This window comes from Raphanus sativus, chromosome 5 (assembly GCF_000801105.2).
Source record: "Raphanus sativus cultivar WK10039 chromosome 5, ASM80110v3, whole genome shotgun sequence".
NCBI classification, from domain to species: Eukaryota; Viridiplantae; Streptophyta; class Magnoliopsida; order Brassicales; family Brassicaceae; genus Raphanus; species Raphanus sativus.
Genome location: NC_079515.1, coordinates 15138326 through 15157300, shown reverse-complemented (window position 1 = coordinate 15157300; position 18975 = coordinate 15138326). Strand labels below are relative to the sequence as shown.

The following is an 18975-nucleotide window of genomic DNA, read 5'->3' as shown; positions in this document are numbered from 1 at the left end:
TACTATATTAATTTACTTTTATATATTTTTAATGAAAATAAACAAAAATTAAATAAAATGTAAAAAGAAAATTAAAACTGCTTCCGTTCTATTTTTCTTCTCCTTTGTTTCCAGTCGACGCAAAAAACAAAAAAAAAAAAACAAAACACACCGGCGTACTCTTAATCGACCAATATCGGGTCCAACAGCTGTCATATAAAATTAATTGATATCCTAATTAAATGACGATTAAATAATTTTTTTTTTTAGTTATTACAAACTACAAATTACATCTTCTTAGATGTTTTTCTTCTATTAATATACAGAGATGTGCTGTCAAAGGATAAAAGCATCGATAGGCCAAGTTCGACCCAAAAAGGCAGTACGAGAAAGTCCACTAAAAGCCCAATCTAAAATCTTGGGAGACGTATATCATTTCCAGGTCTTCTTCTTCTTCTTCATCCAACTTCCCAAGCGTTGAGAACCGAACCCTAGATTTGATATCCCTAGTCTGCATCTGACGATGGAATTCACTCCAGCCGATTTCGATAGGCTTATGATGGTCGACCTCGCTCGAAACGCTTGCGAGGAACAGTACATGAAGGATCCTCTGGATTCTGAGGTTTGCACTCTTTGCTATCGTTTGTATTACTTGAATTAGATTTTGGGAGATTGATAATAGTTTTACTCTTATTGATAAATACAGAATTTGCTAAAGTGGGGCGGAGCATTGCTTGAGCTTTCACAGTTCCAGAGTGTTGCTGATGCCAAGCTCATGTTAGATGGTATAACTCCTTTGTTTTAGATTAAATAATTATATTATTTTGCGAAAAGAGAATAATAACAAGAAAAATATAAAAATGCATTTGGTCTCTATTATTTGTAGTTGCTCTATCCAAGTTCGAGGAGGTATTGAAAATAAACCCAGGGAAGCATGGGGCTCTTTGGTGTCTTGGCAACGCCTACTCTTCCCAAGCGTTTCTTAATCCAGACTCCGATGAAGCCCAAGCTCTCTTTGATAAAGCCGCTGATTATTTCCAGAGAGCTGAAACTTTGGTATGTATGCAGATTGAATGAATATGATGTACTTGCTAATGGGACCGACCATCTTCTTTATTTTGTTTTGTTGTTTTCTCAGGATCCAGGTAATGAGATGTATCTCAAGTCCATGGAAGTTGCAACAGAGGTGACTTTTCGTTTTTTTCCTAAGTCAAAATATTCATGGAGAATAGAGTATTGTTTTATATATAAAGTAAAGGGGAGAAGCGTTTGATCTTTGTATTTCACAATATCCGAAACCTTTCTGTTGTCTATGTGAGTAGGGGCCTAAACTGCATAAGGAGATACATAAGCATGGTGGAATGATACAGCAGGCACTAGCTGGAGGAGGAGGAGGAGGAGGAGGTCCCTCTGCTTCATCAAATGCTAGCGTAAGTGATCACATCACTGGTGTCAAGTTTTTTGAGGAAGGTAAAAGCAGAATTATTGTTGGTTTTGCAGGGTGGTGGTAAGAAGAACAAGAAGAAGAAGAACAATGACTTTACTTACGATGTATGCGGTTGGATAATTCTCGCCTTTGGGATTGTTGCTTGGGTTGGCATGGCTAAATCCCTTGGCCCTCCACCTCCCCCTGCTAGATAAAAAAAAAAGCCCCGAGTAATGAAACGCCATTCCATGAGATGAGAGGATAATAATGCTCTGCTTATTCGAGTTCCCCAACAGAGAACGGTTCTAAAGTTGAATAGATCTTTTAACGTTTCTGGTGGCTATAATTGGTTTTGTTTCGTTTACTCAGCCCAGCAAACTGTTTTTGTTTACTTAATTACATTAGGATGGATGTTTCTTTCTTGGTCTATTTCCGAGAAAAGAGTATGTTTTGGTTTTGTGATACGAACACATTTTCTTTCTCTATGTGTTTCACAGAAGGTGCTATAAGAATAAGCTCCGATGAAGCTCTAAACAAATTTAAATTCAGTTTTTTTTTCTCTTTGCAATTATGTGTTTCGTTCCTAGAGGATCAATCAATGGTTAGACAATGACAAAACTTTGAAGGGCAAAAGTGTCTTTAAACCTTATCATCCCACCTCAGCGACGCGATTTTAGATAAATAGCGAAACGCAGCGTTTCATACTCATCGTCTCCAAACAGAGAGAGAAGCTCGAGAGAATGGCTTGCAAAACGATTCTGCGCTCCGTATTTCTATCGGAATCACGCCGAACCTCCGCCGTAGGAAGAAGATGCTTCTTCTTCCCAAAATCTCCGGCGTCTGTTACGGTCCACGGTTTGTTCCCGGCGGCGAAGAGACTAAGTTTCAGCGGTTTCGCCTCTGTTCCGGACCGGATCCCTCGTCTCAATTGCAGTCACAACGATCAATCGGAGCAAGGTCCGCCTCAAGAAGCTGTTCTCAAGGCGATTTCAGGTGAGGATTTATGCCTTCCTACCTAGTATAGCTCGTGAATTTGATTGTAGTTGTTCAATTTTGAGAGTGCAGAAGTGTCCAAGACTGATGGGAGAGTTGGGAAGACTACTAATGTCATTATTGGAGGCACTGTCGCTGATGATTCTGCTCAAGATTGGCTTGAGCTTGACCAAAAGGTCTAAAACCAAACCCCCCACTTTGCTACTTGTTTACTTACTATTACATTTGTTTAACATGTTTGTTTTTACTTGGGGGGGCAGGTAAATACATACCCTACAGAGAGAGGGTTTACTGCAATTGGGACTGGTGGAGATGACTTTGTTCATGCTATGGTCCTTGCTGTTGAATCTGTTATTCAACGCCAAATTCCTGAGGTTACTTGTCCTCATCATTACTACTTTTAGATTTGATTGATAATAGGTTAGGTTTGTATGACTCGTGGTGTATTACTGCTTAATTGAACTCATCCCACTTCTTTATTCTTTGTTTTATACTCTTCGCATTTACAAAGTATCAAGCTTTTCTTTTGGACCGTTTGGGGATAGGAATATATTGTGTTAGGTTGGCTTCAATTATTTATTCTTCTATTTACGTGCACAATAAAACTTCTCCAGTGTTTTTCTATGCAATATGTCGGAATGCACTGACTTGATTATTACAAGCTTAACGTGTTTACATGTGGAAACCGAATGCACTTTGCTCTCCTTACTGTTGTTTTTGTTCAGTAACTTAATTGCTTATTGTTTGTTCCTTCATATGCAATGTCTTTCATGCAATTTTATAATACTGGGAGCACAATAATCCTACTAATCCCTGTATATATTTGTTTTCTTGTTCCACATCAAAGGATTGTGTAAAGCAGACTTTATCAAGCAAAGGCAAATATGTATCGGTGAACATTGGCCCTATCCGAGTTGTCTCTAGCGAACAGGTTTGTCCTCTCTCACACACAGACATTCACATATGAAAGCAATATGGGTGGGTAAATAGGCACAAGAAGCATAGAGATTGTAACAAAAGTTACACAGAGGATGAGAGAAAGTTTGGAGTTGAAGATTTGTGTGTGATAAGAAAAATTTGGTGTTGACAGGTTCAAGCAGTGTATAATGCAATGAGGAGAGACGAAAGAATGAAATACTTCTTATAGGTTTTGGAGGTGTGGTGGTAGAATCACAGCTCTTCCCTCTTACTCTATTCTCCATTACGACTTATGTAAATTATGCGGGTGTAAGGCCATCATTTATTTTATTCGTGCTTATTTACACCAACTTTTAAGTCTTCCTTCTTCAATTATTATATTAAAGATAACTTATATGCAAATGAATAGTTGGAAAAATCAAACTCATAGCTTTACCGGTTTGCAGGCGGGATTGAAAATCACTAATCTTAATAGTGTGTAATTCATAAAGATGAAAAGTTGTTTTGATAACCGGTAGGACGTAAGTCACGTAATCGTCGTGGGAAGCTTATTTATGGTTGTATTGATTACACATGAATAATGGATATTATTGGGTAATCCTGAATGTTTAATCCAGAAATTAGGTTAAGTGGCACTGTTGGCCAACCAAAAGCATCCCCAAATATACTCAATAATGACACTCTCTAGTTCTTTTATTGGGTTAGGAATTACAAAATTCTTCAACGTCTTAATGATTATAACTTGCTTACAAAGCCATAAACACGGACGAGGTTGCGAATAAAACCCCGACCAAAGTCCCCAGTTTTCCATCATTTCATACACTCACACACGCTTGCATATCGACAAGCACATACGTTCGCGAAGGTAGTAAGAAGAAACCAGAAAAGGAAAGAAAAAAAAAAGATGAAAGATAGGAATCATTGGATACGACGATTTGTGTCATTACCATTTTCATTGGGTTGTTCAACGCAATCCAGCGTCGCCGTTGCTGATACTCATGATCAACCCAAGAAACCCAACCAGCTCGTCAAGAGTATACCTTCCTTCTTCTGCACTTTGTTCTGTTGCTTCTTCTTTTTTGTTGTCTGATCTGACTTTTGGGTTTTCTAAGAGAGAGAAGAAAGTGAGGAAAATGGCTTGTTTCGAAAAGAAGACACAAACGACGACGACGACAACAACAACAACGGCAGTGCTAATATCTCTGACAAAATGATTCGAAGCTTCAAAAGTTTTTCTCACTACTTCATTCGTATGTACTTTTTACCACTCTCTTTTTTTTTTCCTTTTTTGTTATTACTAGGAGCATAACATATGATAAAAACTACTCCCTCTATTTCTTAAAGAGTGTCGTTGTGACATTTTTCACACAGATTAAGAAAGTTGTTGAAATATATGTAAGTTGTATTCCCTCTGTTTCATAATAAGTGTCACTCTGAGCTCATTTTCTTGTTAACAAAGAGTGTCACTTTACAATTCCAATGTAAATTATACTAACTTTCAGCTGAAAATTAATTGCAAACTGCATTGATTTTATAAATAATTTTATTTATCTAAAATACTATTGGTCAAAGAGGTATAATTAATTACAACTTACATATATTTCAACAACTTTCTTAATCTGTGTGAAAAATGTCACAACGACACTCTTTAAGAAACGGAGGAAGTAATTAATTGAACCTCTTTGACCAATAGTATTTTAGATAAATAAAATTATTTATAAAATCAATGCAGTTTGCAATTAATTTTCAGCTGAAAGTTAGTATAATTTATATTGAAATTGTAAAGTAACACTCTTTGTGTAACAAGAAAATGAGCTCAAAATGACACTTATTGTTATTACGAAGCAGATGGAGTAATAGTTATAGGTTCATCATTTTCTAAATATTTGGTAATGTTCATAACTGTTATTACTGGGAGCAGAACATTTGATAAAAACCAAAAATTCCAATGTTGGTGGCTATAAATATTTTAGTATAGATCTTAACAAATTTTTTATAATTTAGAGATTATCCAACTTATGTATATATTGAGTTTCTAAAATTTGGAGATAAGACACGACATATTACACATTAATCAGCTCCCGACCAACGTGCATTTGCTTCTGTGTATGAGCAGGTTACGAAGATGAGAGGGAAGAAAGAGAGGCGGAGATGGAGATAGGGTTTCCAACGGACGTGAAGCACTTGAGCCACATCGGAGTCGATGGAACCATGACCACTTTTGACTCATCTTTTTCATTCACCGGTTTCCACCTCGCTGCAGTCTGATTTTATTTGTATCTTTAACTAAAACACAACTTTACAAAAAGAAAAAAACAATAACAACTTTACATATAATATGCAATAGTTCCTAATTCCTATGCGTCTTAAGAGTAAAACGCAACCCTTATGAGAGAAGTGCTCAGGTATTCTTAATGAGGCAAAAAGTGATCTAGCATATTCTCATATGATTTGGCATACTTTTACGTGATCTGATACTCTTGGGAAGTGTGATTGATTTCGAAAATACCCCTGACCGATTTAATGAATATAATATATTCATAACTCAAATTCTCCCTCCTCCTCCTCCCTCCGATAATCATCGGGAGGAACTACTCAATCGGCGTTCAGTCGTCTTCGAATCTTCTTCTCCACTCCTCCGTCCTTATTCTTCCTCGTTATCATCGAATTGCGATCTCGTCGCTTGGATGCTGGATCATTTACACGGTATGTATCTCAAATCGTCGTTAAGACCAATGTATAGAATCCGCCATAGACGAACTCATTATTCGCAGGGATTCCGATCAGATAGTAGATTTCGTATTTGTGTATGAACTAGTCGATGATCGGAAAGTTTGAATGGTCTGTTTATTAATTCGATAATCAACAACTGTATAATTGAATGTCGGGAATCAAAGCTGATTACAATTTAATTTTGAATTGAAGACTCGACTCGAAATTTTGGTAGTTGTAAATGAAATTATTTTATTCTTTTGGGTAAACTAATCGAGGATCAGAGAGGAATGATTGAATGAATACTCTGATTGAATGTCGGGAATGAAAGGACGATTCAATCAAAGAAGATTAGACGTTCAGTGATTACTAATTGATTACTGACACAGCTGTGTAACATGGTATAACGAAGTATAACTTTAATGGTATAACTGTGTAACCAAGTAAAACGTTAACGGTATAACTGAATAACCAAGAATAACTTTAATGGTATAACTGTGTAACCAAGGGGTTAATTTTTTTTATTGCAGACAATGTGTACTTTTTAGATGAACATATACTTTGATTATGATAGACATTGTTCGAAAGATGGACATGATTATGAATGGATTCCAGCCGATGCTCGTTTGTATGCTATATCCTTTAAGACATCATCGTTGGAGGAGATCACTTATTCGTTGTTGAAGAAGAGGATATGCAGGAAGATGAGAATAAATCCATTTACGAAGATGCTCAATTTGGGTTACATTCCATTGGTAGTGGAACCTAAGAGGCAATCATATATTTTGGACCTTGTTCTAAAACGCGGGCTGGGCGGACGATTAACCGCCGGATATACGTGAAGCGGAGTAGAACCGTGGCGAATTGGTGTAAATCGGCCAAAAAATCGGAATAACAGAAAAACTGATTGATTTTGTAGATTTTAGGTTTAGAATCATAATATGTTCTTAGATTTGATGTATTTTGATAATAACTTACAAGAATAACAAAACAAATCAATGAAATCGCAAAAAAAAAAATGAAAGCGGCTGAGATGTTGCAGAGAACGTAATGGAGAAGGTTGAAGAAAAAGGTAATTTGGTCATTTGGTAATTTATTTAACCTAAAAACCTGGAAATTTTATAAAATGAACCTTAGTTCTGTCGAACCCGGGTCCAGAGGTATCAAACACACGCCACTTTACCACTAGGATACAAGACAACAACGTTTATGTTCACATTAGTAATATATATACCTAAAATGAACATAAAAACTGTAAAATTCCTTCCCGATTAATCCCCGCGTAATCTCCGTTTAATTGATTCGGCGCTAGGCGCTACTCGACCGAACGCGTAACGTCTAGCGAGTTCTCAAACAAGGATTTTGGATGATGAAGATGTGTATGTTTATCTAACATCAGTGGATAGAGAGCAAAGAAGAAGTATTTTGCATGTGGAGGACATCGAATAATTGCAAATAGTTCAAATAACCGAGCAACTGTCGAGAGTTGGAGAGAGCTCTTGTAGTAGGAACTTTTGTGAGCGTGAGAGTGGATATGGGGAAGAAGAGAATGTGGGCACTGATTTACACGATGAACATCCCCACCAGAAACAGAAGGAGAGTAGGAAGAGTAGGTTGTAAACCTTTTGTTTCGGTGTTTCAGTTTTGATGTGGATTAGGTTGTAAGCCTTTTCACTTTCAGTTTTGGTGTTTTTATCGCATGAGATCATTGTGGAGTTGACTCGAATTTTTTTATATTTGTGTGTTGTATGACTAAGTGAAACCTTTTTTCTTTATTGGTATAACTACGATAGGTAAACTGAGTAATATGATTGTAAATTCTAAACTTTTGAATGTTATAAGTCATGGAGGTAATAAGACTGTAATTTAATATTACTGATATGTTAATTATGATTTAATCGGAATTATTAAAATTCCATCTGTAGCAATCATATAAGAAATACAATGTGTTATCATAGCTTTATCGCTAAAACTGACCTTGTTAAATTTGATAACTCTCTATGACAAGAAATCAAGTTTATGTTTACATGATCGTATGAGAAATGAACATAGGAAACATAATTGCATTGGTATAACCATAAAATCATTAATCAAAGTAGAGTATAACCAAGATAAATGGAAATAATTAAAAAGTACAACTTTGATGCTTTATGTAAAACTGAGTACTTGGTGAAACTTAGACCACGAAAAACCCTGTGATAATTTTCCAGCCCAGCTCTGCGAATTTTGAATTTCCCTCTTCCCAATTTGCTAAAATCCCAAAATCGTATTAAAGACCTTTTTATATATTTTCCCCATTTCTATCTTCAATTTTCTCTCTCTTCTATCTCTCTTCGAATCCTCTCTTCTGATCAATCGAATAATCGTCTCCTTTCCCTCTCCGTCAGATAAGATAATGTCCAACCCAATAACGGCCGCTTCATCGTCCACGACTGGAGATATTACCGTTACCAGTGGTCTGGGACGAGCAAGAACTGCGGGAACTGCGGGAATACATAGAAATTGTTCGTGCGAGGAGAGAATCGTCGAGCTAATATCCAAATCCCGGCCAAATCCATACCGCCGGTATTATCGGTGTCTCTATGCGGCTTCACTTAGGGTATTATCGATGTCTCTTAAGCTTCACGTTTTTTTTATTTTTACATGATGTTGTGGGATCTAATGTTGTAGCTGGAGAACGACGACCACGTCTTCAAATGGGTCGATGAAGCTTTCACCAATGAGATTCGACAGTTGCACAACCAAGTTTGAATCCTAGAAGAAGAAGTTCAATTGCTCAAGGCAACAATAAGGAGCGAACGTCCGACATTAATGCCTAAGATATCAGGAGGTTGTGTCCCTGTTATTGTCGGCATCAGTGTCGTAGTTGTAGTTGTAGCCGGTATTATGATGTACAAGTAACTATGTATTTTCTCCTTAGTTCTCCGAAGTTGGATAAAGTTTCTATTATTTTTACGATGTCAGACCATTGAAAAAGTGAAACTAACACAAAATCTAACCTACTTATACGAAAAGCTGAACAATTGATATGAAACTTAAGTGAAACCAGAAGTTGGAACAATTGATTAAGTGAAATTTAAGTGAAACCAGAAGCTGGAACAACTGAATAAGGGAAAATTAAGTGAAACTTGAATGAAACCATAAGTTAATACATATTTTTTAGAGAAACCAGAAAATGGATAACAGTTTAGAACAACAAGATTAACACAAGACATAATTTACACAAGACCTTCAACCCCATATTTATTAACATAAGGGTCGCTATTTAATAGAGACTGCCTGAAGTAATCAACCTCGGACAAACGCGGATTGAACCTGAAGTCTGACATTCCATCTTCGTTCTCAAGCCATAGCTCCTCAGGACCCATAATATCTGTAAAAATAATGATTTTAGTAAACGTTTAACTCAACTATCACATTTAAAAGTAAACACAGAAACTACACTTACTCCAACAATGGCAGACCCTCCACATCTTAAGGACCACAATCACCTGTCCTCTCCTGTTTTGAAGACCATCCCAGAAGGCAATGGCTCGCTTGCCAGTTATCACACATTTTATCTGGCTGTCACTATTGAGAGAAGGTGTGTTAGTTACAATATAAATTTATCTTGGATAATATGTAACTTGCTACTTACATGTTGTCCCTGATGTAGAACACCATCCTTGGTCTTGCCGGGTCATAAAACTGGGCTTCCGTATCGAAGACCACTCCCATTGTATCTACCATATAAGTGGTACTCAACTAAATCAGTTCGTTTCACTTAGTTTCACTTACATCTACATAGTTACTCAACTAAACAATGTTCGTTTCACTTAGTTTCACTTACATCTACATAGTTACTCAACTAAACAATGTTTGTTTCACTTAGTTTCACTTACATATACATAGTTACTCAACTAAACAATGTTGCGATTACCAAGATCTACATATGTTAGCAGAACTCATACCTATGGGATAGTTTCGTTCCCTGTAGGACAAGTGAGGGATTGCATGGATGTTCATGAACTCCATGAAGAGCCGATTGTTCAGAGGCTCGATTTTGCCGACTTCTATGTCGGGCGTAGCAGTTAGTGTGAACCGAGACTTAGTTGCCTGGAAACCTCCACAGGAGTATCCAATTTTTACCCGAAAGATTTCCACCCACATTCCCTCTTTCTCCTCGAAGCCTCTAAACTTATCATTATCCCCATAAACGCTCATCTCCATCTTGGACTCCTACATTAATAAATAAAGTACAAGGATCACTGTCGGTAAGATAGGTGATATTATGAATGACAAACTTGAGAGGTGATTATAACACTTACATCTTCATTTGCGAGGATATAGGTATAGAAAGGTATGGAGGTAAGATAGGAGAGTAAATAGACAGGGTAGACCATGTGTATTTTGACTCTGAAACGCCAAGCCCTGAGCTTGGGGTTATAACAAACCTCGGAAAGCTTGTTGTAGTGTGTCATCTTGGAGTTTTTTGTAGAGAGATGGAGTAGAGATGAGAGAAGAGATGATAGAGGAGATGAGATGATGAATCGTTTCTTTTCTTTTTGGTGACTGAAGTAAGTTACTTCGGTGGAGTTTAAATAAATGCAATGAGATGATGGTTTCATGGCGTTTCAATGCAAGTGTAGAGTCGCAAGTGTAGAGTCACGAGTGTAGAGTCGCAAGTGTAATGATTATAAGAGACTTTTTCAATATCATTAATTACAGGAGGTTTGGAATATCATTAATTACAGGATTTTCGATATCATTAATTATATTTTTTCTATTTGTTTGCAAAATAAAACAATATAATATCTAGATATATATAGTTTCATAAATTTAGACTATCTAAATTCTGAAATTTTGCTTAGTTTCATAAATTTAGACAATCAAAATTAGTTAGTTTCACTTAAATATATAGAGTTACTAGTGATTTTCCGGCGCTACGCGCCGGATTCGTATGTTATACTTTTACATAAATTTATAAATTATTATATGGTCTTAACAAATAAAATATGTTAAATATGAAATAAAAATATATTAAAAATGATCTTTTCTGATTTTTTTTATAGTGGTTAGTGACCGTAGTGCATTCCTTTGTTTGAAGTTATTTAGTTCAAAGTGTAATAGCATAAATGGTTGTTACTAATCAATTTAATAAAAATAGAATAAAAAACCGATAGTCATAACAAAATTAATTTAGTTGGAATTTAAACATAAAACAAAGTTGATGTTTTATATAGAGAACATACTTATAATATTAATTATTAAAATAACTATATATGAACTATAAAACTTTTACTAATATATTTGGTTCAAATAATAGAAAGATGGAATACGTTTCAAATTTTATAAATTTTATAAAAAATAAGGGTGAAGTGTCAATTTTTGGTAAAATAATTGGTGAGTATCTAATATATATTTTTAAAATTACCATGTTGACTTTTAAAATATAGAGGTGCGAGTTGTATGTGTTACTTTGGTTTCAAGGTCTCTCAAAAAATGTATCTTAAAATAAGAAACATGAAATTATTTTCTATATTAGTTTTTGTTATAATGGAAGATTTTGTGTGTGTTCATAACGAAATTCTTGTTTGTCTACCCTTATTTAGAATATCAATGAATCTTAATATGAATCTAAATATGTTTTTTATCTAAAAACTATAAATGGTTCCTAAACTCCTCTATTTAATGGACAACTTCTATTTTAACCGGAATTGAATAATTTCACCAAATCTTCCTAGTAAAAAGTCAATTTGTTAATTAGTAAATGAGATGTTAGCATCTATAACGATCATGAGAAAGACAATTTCTAACTATCTGTGACATTCCGGCTTGCTGACTTGTTGCATTTAGTAATGGTCTTGACAGTAAATAGTTAGTGTGGTGTAAATAATTAATGGTGAGGGTGGTGTGTGGTTTACATCAATTTTAAATAATTTTAGCAACCAGGCAACGTTTTTAATTTTTTTTAGATTAGAAGTAATGATTCTTTTTTTAGTTAAGTTTTAAGAGTATATTATTCATGTTCACGGTTTTTAAAATGTAAACATAGATAGCATGCATCAGGGAAGTTATTGGTTTCCTTGCACAGTATAACATGGAAAGATACCATAGAGTTTATGTGTCAATACCAATAGACTAAATGTTAGTCTTTTGGACTTGAATCGCCATCAATTACTAAACATTATTAAAGTGAGATGAGTGAAATTTCTAGATTGATTATATGACGGTTACGTCGATTGCGTTAAAGAAAGAGAATCGTAGAGGTTTCATTCTCCATCGTCAACATCAAATACAAAAACCCCTATAAACCAGTGTTTTGACACCCGACCCAGACATTGAACCAGACGATTTACCGGGTCTCTGGATCATTGGGTCAACCGTGGGTGAACCGCGGTTTAGTAAATGAATTAGTTTTATTATATAATAATATATTAGCTATGAAAATAAATATATAAAAACTAAATTTAATGTTTTTAAATGTTTTCAAACATAAAAGTAATAGTTTGGATATGTATCTATTTTATGTTTAAATTTTTTTGAAAATATTTAACTTTAGTTTCCATTTTTTTATTTTTATTTGACATACAAAATATTAAAAAGTAGTTTAAAGTATTTAAAAAATATGTAATATAAGAGTTATGAAATCTAAAAAAAGATCAAGACATAAACTAACACATAATCACAATTAACACCAAAACACATTAAATAAAGTTGAGAAATGATTTTAATTATTAAATGGAGAATGCCACATGGCATTTTTCCCTCCAAAGAGATAAAAAAGCCAACTTTATTAGTATAGATACATAGTTCCAAAGCCTATATATACTATTCGAGTCAGAAGCGTGCTTGAGAAGTCGTGACGGTTTGAAAATATGTTTGAAAATATCAAAGGGACACGCTATCTATGGTGATTAAATGCAAATAAATCATGAAATGACAGTTATTAAAATAACTCACTCAGTGAGTTTCACTAAATTATTCACAGAATATCTCTTCTTTATTGCATGTTCGTTTTTCAACCCATGCGCCTGTTCTTGCAGTGAGAAGTCGTGTCTTCTAAAGACGTCTATTAAATCACTCTTAAGTGGGATAGTAAATACAATCTTATCTGTAAGAGGATCATCCCCATTATAAATAGGTTTATCACTTGTCCAAAAACGTTAAATCTTTCCATTTACTCGACTAAACGAATATCTCGAATATCTCTCCACACTCCTCCATGTCGAACTTGGCTTCTCTCCCTCCTTCCATCCTCCATAAGATTCTCTCAAAGGTAGCAACATGTCACATCCGGGACTTCGATAGTGCTAGAATTGCTTTCTCCGGGTTTAATCAAATCGGCAGAGATGACTACTTCTACCGATCTGCTGATCTCATTCACTTCAATGATTGGATTTATGAGGTTAATGCTGTAAGAAAATTCAGACTTATGTGCTACCAAACCGGTAATCCAGAGGCCACCTACTTCCGCGGTATGTATGAGTACTTCTACCTCCATTTACTTGATCAAGGAAGAGAGAAAATCCATCTTGCTGCTGAGAGAGGATTGTTGTTAGCCAAGTATGTAGATGGAATGCTCAACTTAGCGTTTAGTGTAGATGATGGAAGGTTGGTTCACAACTATCCTAACTTCACTCGTGAATTTGCTGATCGGCTGTATTACATGATCATGAATAATATATGCTCAGCCCATTGTGGTTATGAAAAACCTGAGGTGTTTACGTCTCTACTGCAAAGAATAAAGCCTTGGTCCGTCTCAAAGGATTGCCTGTGCTCCGCAGTAGAAGAACCGGTGTTTGTAGAGTCCTTAGATGGATCAAGAACACAGTGGATATGCGATCGTTGTTTCTGGCAATGTGCAGTTTGAGACTTCTGCCATGAAATTCACATGACCGCTGTCCACTGGCCAATTGAAGATTAGTTTCTCTAGTTATGGCATGTAGTTTTATCTACTTTTACTAAGTTTCGGATAATGTAATGTCTACTTTTACTAGTTTTCAGATAATGTAATATATAGTTAGACAATATAAATCCCAGAGTTTCACCTACTTATACATAGTTATAATTATTAAATTTCTGTAACTGACTCTTCACATTTTGACCCAACTCTATTTATATAAACTATTTTTTATTTCAAAATCAATAAATATGTCAATAACAACAATTGTATCCAAACAATAACATAATAAAACTTTCCAAATCTAAAAGTGCTATTTAGTTCAATTTAGAATAACTTGTGTGTATGTTTGTTGAAGATTAATTACGATGTACAGTTTCACCAATATTGACAATTACACCAATTCTTACAAAGGTTTCGCCATCTTTGTCGCCTTTTTGAGAGAGAAAACGTTTTTTTATGAACAATAATTGAGAACTTAATATTTTAATTTCAAAATTGCAGAGAATTTTCAAGAACGACGATAAATTTAAAACTATTAAAAGTTTCACATTGAAAATTTTGTTATCAACGATTTAAAAATTTGTTAAAAAGATAGAAATAATCATAAAACTATATTATTAGGAAGTCTCATTTAGTAAATAGACATATTAAAAATATCATATACCTATGATAATATTATTTAAATTTAGTTATATACTATACAAAATAGATAAAACTGAAATACAAACGACGGTTACTTCCTTGTACTGCATGATAGACTATTCGCTTTTGAATTATTGTGGGTGTTTAGATGTTACTTCATCTGCTTTAATATGATACATATTTTTAAAAATTTATACATATTAATAAAACATGTAATAAATACATTATTATTTGTTATTTCTTTTTCCTACAATTCTAAACCCGTAAGAATATAATAAGTGCAATTAAGATTTAAAATTTGCAATTAATCATTATTAATTGATAAAACATGCATTGGAAATACAAAAATGTACTTTTCCGTTTCATAAAAATATTACTTTGACATTTTTCACACAGATTAAGAAAATTATTTAAATATATTTGAGTTTTTTAATTAATTGTACGTATTCAACCAAAAATTTTGAGATAAATAAATTATTTATAGAATCAATGTATTTTATAATTAATAGTAGCTGAAAGTTAAATTGAAATTCTAAAATGACACTCTTTTTGTAATAAGAAAAAGTTAAAATAATACTTAATATAAAACAGAGAAAGCAATGAAATAATATTTTTTCTAAAACAAGTAACTTTATAAAATGAAGAGAGATATTTATGTTATTAGTTAGTTCACTATAGATGCATCTGTCTAATAATAATAAGAAATTAGTAATACTAATATATTATACCAATTATGATTAATTAGTGAATATAAATTCCAACTATATAATATATTTATAATATTTCAGATTATTTTTATTTATATTTCTATTTTAATATTTAATTCTCTATTTTAATATTTTTTAGAAAAGATAGTTTCAAAACTTTCTATTTTTCCATTTGTGAACGTTAAAGAAACTATTTAAACAATATATAATAGTTTAAAATATTTTGTGATTATTGGAAAATGTCAAATAGTCGTTTGTTTGGCGAGAGTCCAGTAGCCGAAAGCATCACTAGCTTCCTGTAAATTCAGTGCTTGCGACTGTCAAGGCAAAGGCAAGAAATTTTAGAAGATAGACATTAGGGTGGGCACGATTCGGATATCCGAATTTTTGGAGATATTCATGATTCGATCTATTTTGTCTAATTAATCAATTATTCGATCCTATTTGATCTGTGGTTATCCGAATATTCAATATTCCGAATATCTAAAAAAATTAGATTTTAATTAGGTATAATACAAAATAAAAAAATAAAAAACAAATAAAAATCTAAAAATAATATATAATAATAATATTTTATCACAAAAATAAATATATATTACTTTTAAAATATTAGTAACTAATTTAATAAATAAAAATACTTTAAAATTATATAGGATATAATATTTATATAACTTATATATATAATTGTTTAAATATACATATGTATATATGTATATAACAGATCGAACTGGATATATATTTCTAATAATATTAGTATTTGTGATTTTATTTATTTTTACGAATATTATATTTTAGTATTTGATTTGCCTCGTATAGTTAATGATGTCCTGATTTTTCGGTTCGAATCGAAACGAATAACGAATCAAATCAAAATTTAAGAATATTTTGTCAGCCGTATGTAAGACACATTTACATGTCCAAAGAATTTCTATTCTTTTTTAAAATTTAATTTGTTTCTCTATACCAGAAAAATGAAAATAATAACACAAACAATGAAAAAAATTTTGATAAAAGCAAAGAAAAGAAAAGCAAAACAATAACAGTAACAAAAGAAAGTAAAGAATAATGAAGATGGAAAGCAAAAGGAACCAAAAAAATGAAAAAGAAGACTGTGAGGATGAGAGTGATTGGGCGGTTCCCCTGAGGCGATTTTATGTCGTCTCTTCCCATTCTTCACTGTCTCTCTTATTAGTCCCCAAGAAAAAAACAATTATTCTCCGATCTGTTACCTCCGGCGACTGTCTCTCACTCTGTTTTCGACTTCAGGTTTCTTCTCTTTACTCCCCACACAGTATTCTAGGGGGACATAAACTTGTATCCTGAGATTTGGGGTTTCTATTTATTACAATGCAACTTTTTATGCTTCTTGTCCGAGAAAGCGATTGGAATTAATCATAAATTAAAATGGTGTCATTAGATTGTCTAATTGGTTTTGTAGCATCCATAACTCTCTTTTTTTTGGCCATCCCTTTGGTTAGTTAAGATGGAATTTATTGGTGTTTTTTGGGGGACCATTAGCTTAATGAGGGTGGGGGGATCTTGATTGGGATTGAAACCTAACTCATTGTCAACTTTTCTTTTATTGTTTATTTGTTGCAGATAGGTTCATTCTTGGTTCTGCCGTTTTCTTTTGACATCATTTGTAGAGGCTATGCCACATAGTCTTGGGTTTAGTTAGGAACCTTGTTGAAAGTAGATAGGAGGAATGGCTCTAGTATTCCGTTTACATTGTGAGACAAGTTGCTCCTTGGGCTATCAGATTTCAGCTCTGTGGGTCCTGTTTTGTTAAATGCCACTTAAGCTTTTTTTTTTTTTCTTTTTTTCTTTGTGTGATGGAGAGAGAGCAGACGAGGGAGCTTAGAAAAGTCATAAAACTTTGCTCTTGTCCTTTTTGCTGGTCTGGGTGAAACATAGAAAGTTCTTCTCTTGCTGAAACTAATGGTCTTTGAGAGTGAAAAACGTTGATGAGCTGTGTCTGGTCCTTGAAACTCACACGTTTTCTTCTTCTTTCTTGTGGTATATTGATAGTTGAAGGGAGGGGGTCCTCTATAAAGGTAGCTGAGAGATTCAGCTTTCTCTCATTTTCTTTTTCCCTTTCCTTTACTATCTCTAGTTTCTGCAGGAGGCTCTGGTGTTGATAGGTCTATGAAATCAACCCATGGACTGCAACATGGTATCATCTCCGTTGTGTGACTGGGAACATTTGATCATGCCCAACCTGTCAAGGACTGAAAGTGACAAAAAACAGCCATCTGATTGGGATATTGAGAATGGTGAAGGGATTGAATCTATATTTCCCTGTTTTGCCACCACCACCACCACCGGTTTCTTACACACTCCTGTATCAAAAAGCTCACAGTTGACCTCCACCAACTCATCATCTCCCAAAGTCACAAGTTCCCGTGGAGATTTTGACCAAGTCAAGGCTCTCGAGGTACCTGCTGAATCAGGAGACCTTTGTTTAAAACTAGGGAAACGGAGTTACTCTGATGAAGAGTTTTGGGGAGGTAGAAACAACAACAATAATAATGACATTTCAGCCGTTTCTGTGAAGCTCTTGACTCGGAAGAAATCAAAAGCGTCGTGTGGTCAGAGCATGCAAGTCCCTCGTTGTCAGATTGATGGTTGCCAACTTGATCTTTCCTCTGCTAAGGATTATCATCGTAAGCATAGAGTCTGCGAAAACCATTCAAAGTGCCCTCTAGTTACTGTTGGTGGCATGGAACGTCGATTCTGCCAACAGTGTAGCAGGCTGCATGCCGTCTCTGAATTTGATGAGAAGAAACGTAGCTGCCGCAAACGTCTTTCGCATCATAATGCTAGGCGTCGCAAGCCACAAGGAGTGTTTCCTTTGCATCCACAGAGGGTGTACAGTAAGAACCCCTATATAACTCACGAGGATCTTTCCATCTTTCTATTTTTATCTCTCTATTGTGATAAAGTTTACTTGTGACAGATCCAAGGCAGCATACGAATATGTTGTGGAATGAGTTGTCCCTTAACACAAGATCTCAAGAAGAAAAGTACGCATGGGGTACTACCACTTATGATACAAAGACAGAAAGTGGTTTTACTCTCAACTTCCAGAGAGGTGATGGCGCTGAGGAGCAGATGTTTGCTAGTAGCAACCTCTCTTTCTCTGGCGGGTTCTCAGCAGGGAAGTCCAACTTTCTTCAACTCCCTGGCAAAGGTTCTGATATATTCTTTCATTCATTCACTTTTATTTTGTACATTTCTGATGTTGAAACTGAGTTATATATTATATCTTTTGGTAGGTGTAGGAGAATACTCAGGAGGCCTCCATGAAACGCAAGATTTCTACAGTGCTCTCTCTCTTCTGTCAACGGATTCACATGGTGGTACTAAACACCATCCCATGGTTGAATCACAGCCAATACATGGCACTTTCCCTTACTCATTTCATATGAATTGAGTTTAGGGAATGCGAAGTCACTCCATTACAAGTCAGGTTGCGGTCTGTTGGGAGTTTCTTTTCGAATAAAATTATAAATCATGTAACTTTCATTGTTCTAGCTAAACCGGTACTTTCTCAGACATGTCTAGTGTTTGTTTCATAAACATATATCAACTGTTTTCATTAAGTGGGGCGTCTGTCTTGTGACAAGAGAGTTTTGAGGTTTCTAAGGGCTACCACACATCGAGACACCAACCATCAACCACCCTATAATCCATAGCTAGATAAAATAAAATTT

General features: G+C 34.5%; 5 protein-coding genes across 11 annotated transcripts; all 5 read left to right on the top strand.

The window, feature by feature from the left end:
• Window positions 1–424: 424 nt before the first annotated feature.
• On the top strand, window positions 425–1953 carry LOC108805280 (mitochondrial import receptor subunit TOM20-2). The gene is made up of 6 exons (XM_018577288.2): window positions 425–601; window positions 686–764; window positions 866–1035; window positions 1118–1165; window positions 1302–1409; window positions 1480–1953. Exons 1-6 carry the CDS (start codon window positions 503–505, stop codon window positions 1618–1620), a joined length of 645 nt encoding a protein of 214 aa, XP_018432790.1. The 5' UTR covers window positions 425–502; the 3' UTR covers window positions 1621–1953.
• A 149-nt stretch (window positions 1954–2102) lies between these two features.
• LOC108805281 (uncharacterized) lies at window positions 2103–3718 on the top strand. Its single transcript, XM_018577289.2, has 5 exons — window positions 2103–2398; window positions 2471–2574; window positions 2659–2772; window positions 3246–3329; window positions 3489–3718. Exons 1-5 carry the CDS (start codon window positions 2146–2148, stop codon window positions 3543–3545), a joined length of 612 nt encoding a protein of 203 aa, XP_018432791.1. The 5' UTR covers window positions 2103–2145; the 3' UTR covers window positions 3546–3718.
• Window positions 3719–3849: 131 nt separating this feature from the next.
• Window positions 3850–5691, top strand: LOC108860790 (CRIB domain-containing protein RIC2-like). The gene is made up of 3 exons (XM_018634640.2): window positions 3850–4350; window positions 4429–4566; window positions 5433–5691. The coding sequence occupies exons 1-3, from the start codon at window positions 4221–4223 to the stop codon at window positions 5582–5584; spliced, it is 420 nt and encodes a 139-aa protein (XP_018490142.1). The 5' UTR covers window positions 3850–4220; the 3' UTR covers window positions 5585–5691.
• A 7541-nt stretch (window positions 5692–13232) lies between these two features.
• Window positions 13233–13880, top strand: LOC108858332 (putative F-box protein At1g67623). Its single transcript, XM_018632280.1, has one exon. It carries the CDS (start codon window positions 13233–13235, stop codon window positions 13878–13880), a length of 648 nt encoding a protein of 215 aa, XP_018487782.1.
• A 2448-nt stretch (window positions 13881–16328) lies between these two features.
• LOC108862566 (squamosa promoter-binding-like protein 10) lies at window positions 16329–18864 on the top strand. Of its 7 annotated transcripts, none has more exons than XM_018636738.2 (5): window positions 16329–16528; window positions 17291–17316; window positions 17385–18135; window positions 18219–18452; window positions 18538–18864. In XM_018636738.2, the coding sequence occupies exons 3-5, from the start codon at window positions 17421–17423 to the stop codon at window positions 18693–18695; spliced, it is 1107 nt and encodes a 368-aa protein (XP_018492240.1). In that variant the 5' UTR covers window positions 16329–16528; window positions 17291–17316; window positions 17385–17420; the 3' UTR covers window positions 18696–18864. The 7 variants fall into 7 exon arrangements, with proteins under 7 accessions (XP_018492240.1, XP_056867255.1, XP_018492238.1 ...); XM_057011275.1 differs by having other exon boundaries at window positions 16862–17316; XM_018636736.2 differs by lacking the exon at window positions 17291–17316.
• The last annotated feature ends 111 nt before the right edge of the window (window positions 18865–18975 follow it).

Coding starts and splice junctions, on each gene's coding strand:
- LOC108805280 (XM_018577288.2), top strand. CDS start 503: ATGGAATTCACTCCAGCCGATTTCGATAGGCTTATGATGGTCGACCTC. Junction 765..865: donor TGCCAAGCTCATGTTAGATG/GTATAACTCCTT, acceptor TATTATTTGTAG/TTGCTCTATCCAAGTTCGAG. Junction 1,410..1,479: donor CTGCTTCATCAAATGCTAGC/GTAAGTGATCAC, acceptor TTGGTTTTGCAG/GGTGGTGGTAAGAAGAACAA.
- LOC108805281 (XM_018577289.2), top strand. CDS start 2,146: ATGGCTTGCAAAACGATTCTGCGCTCCGTATTTCTATCGGAATCACGC. Junction 2,399..2,470: donor TGTTCTCAAGGCGATTTCAG/GTGAGGATTTAT, acceptor TTGAGAGTGCAG/AAGTGTCCAAGACTGATGGG. Junction 2,575..2,658: donor GGCTTGAGCTTGACCAAAAG/GTCTAAAACCAA, acceptor TTGGGGGGGCAG/GTAAATACATACCCTACAGA.
- LOC108860790 (XM_018634640.2), top strand. CDS start 4,221: ATGAAAGATAGGAATCATTGGATACGACGATTTGTGTCATTACCATTT. Junction 4,351..4,428: donor ACCCAACCAGCTCGTCAAGA/GTATACCTTCCT, acceptor GGGTTTTCTAAG/AGAGAGAAGAAAGTGAGGAA. Junction 4,567..5,432: donor TTTTTCTCACTACTTCATTC/GTATGTACTTTT, acceptor GTGTATGAGCAG/GTTACGAAGATGAGAGGGAA.
- LOC108858332 (XM_018632280.1), top strand. CDS start 13,233: ATGTCGAACTTGGCTTCTCTCCCTCCTTCCATCCTCCATAAGATTCTC.
- LOC108862566 (XM_018636736.2), top strand. CDS start 17,421: ATGGACTGCAACATGGTATCATCTCCGTTGTGTGACTGGGAACATTTG. Junction 18,136..18,218: donor GCATCCACAGAGGGTGTACA/GTAAGAACCCCT, acceptor TACTTGTGACAG/ATCCAAGGCAGCATACGAAT. Junction 18,453..18,537: donor TCTTCAACTCCCTGGCAAAG/GTTCTGATATAT, acceptor ATCTTTTGGTAG/GTGTAGGAGAATACTCAGGA.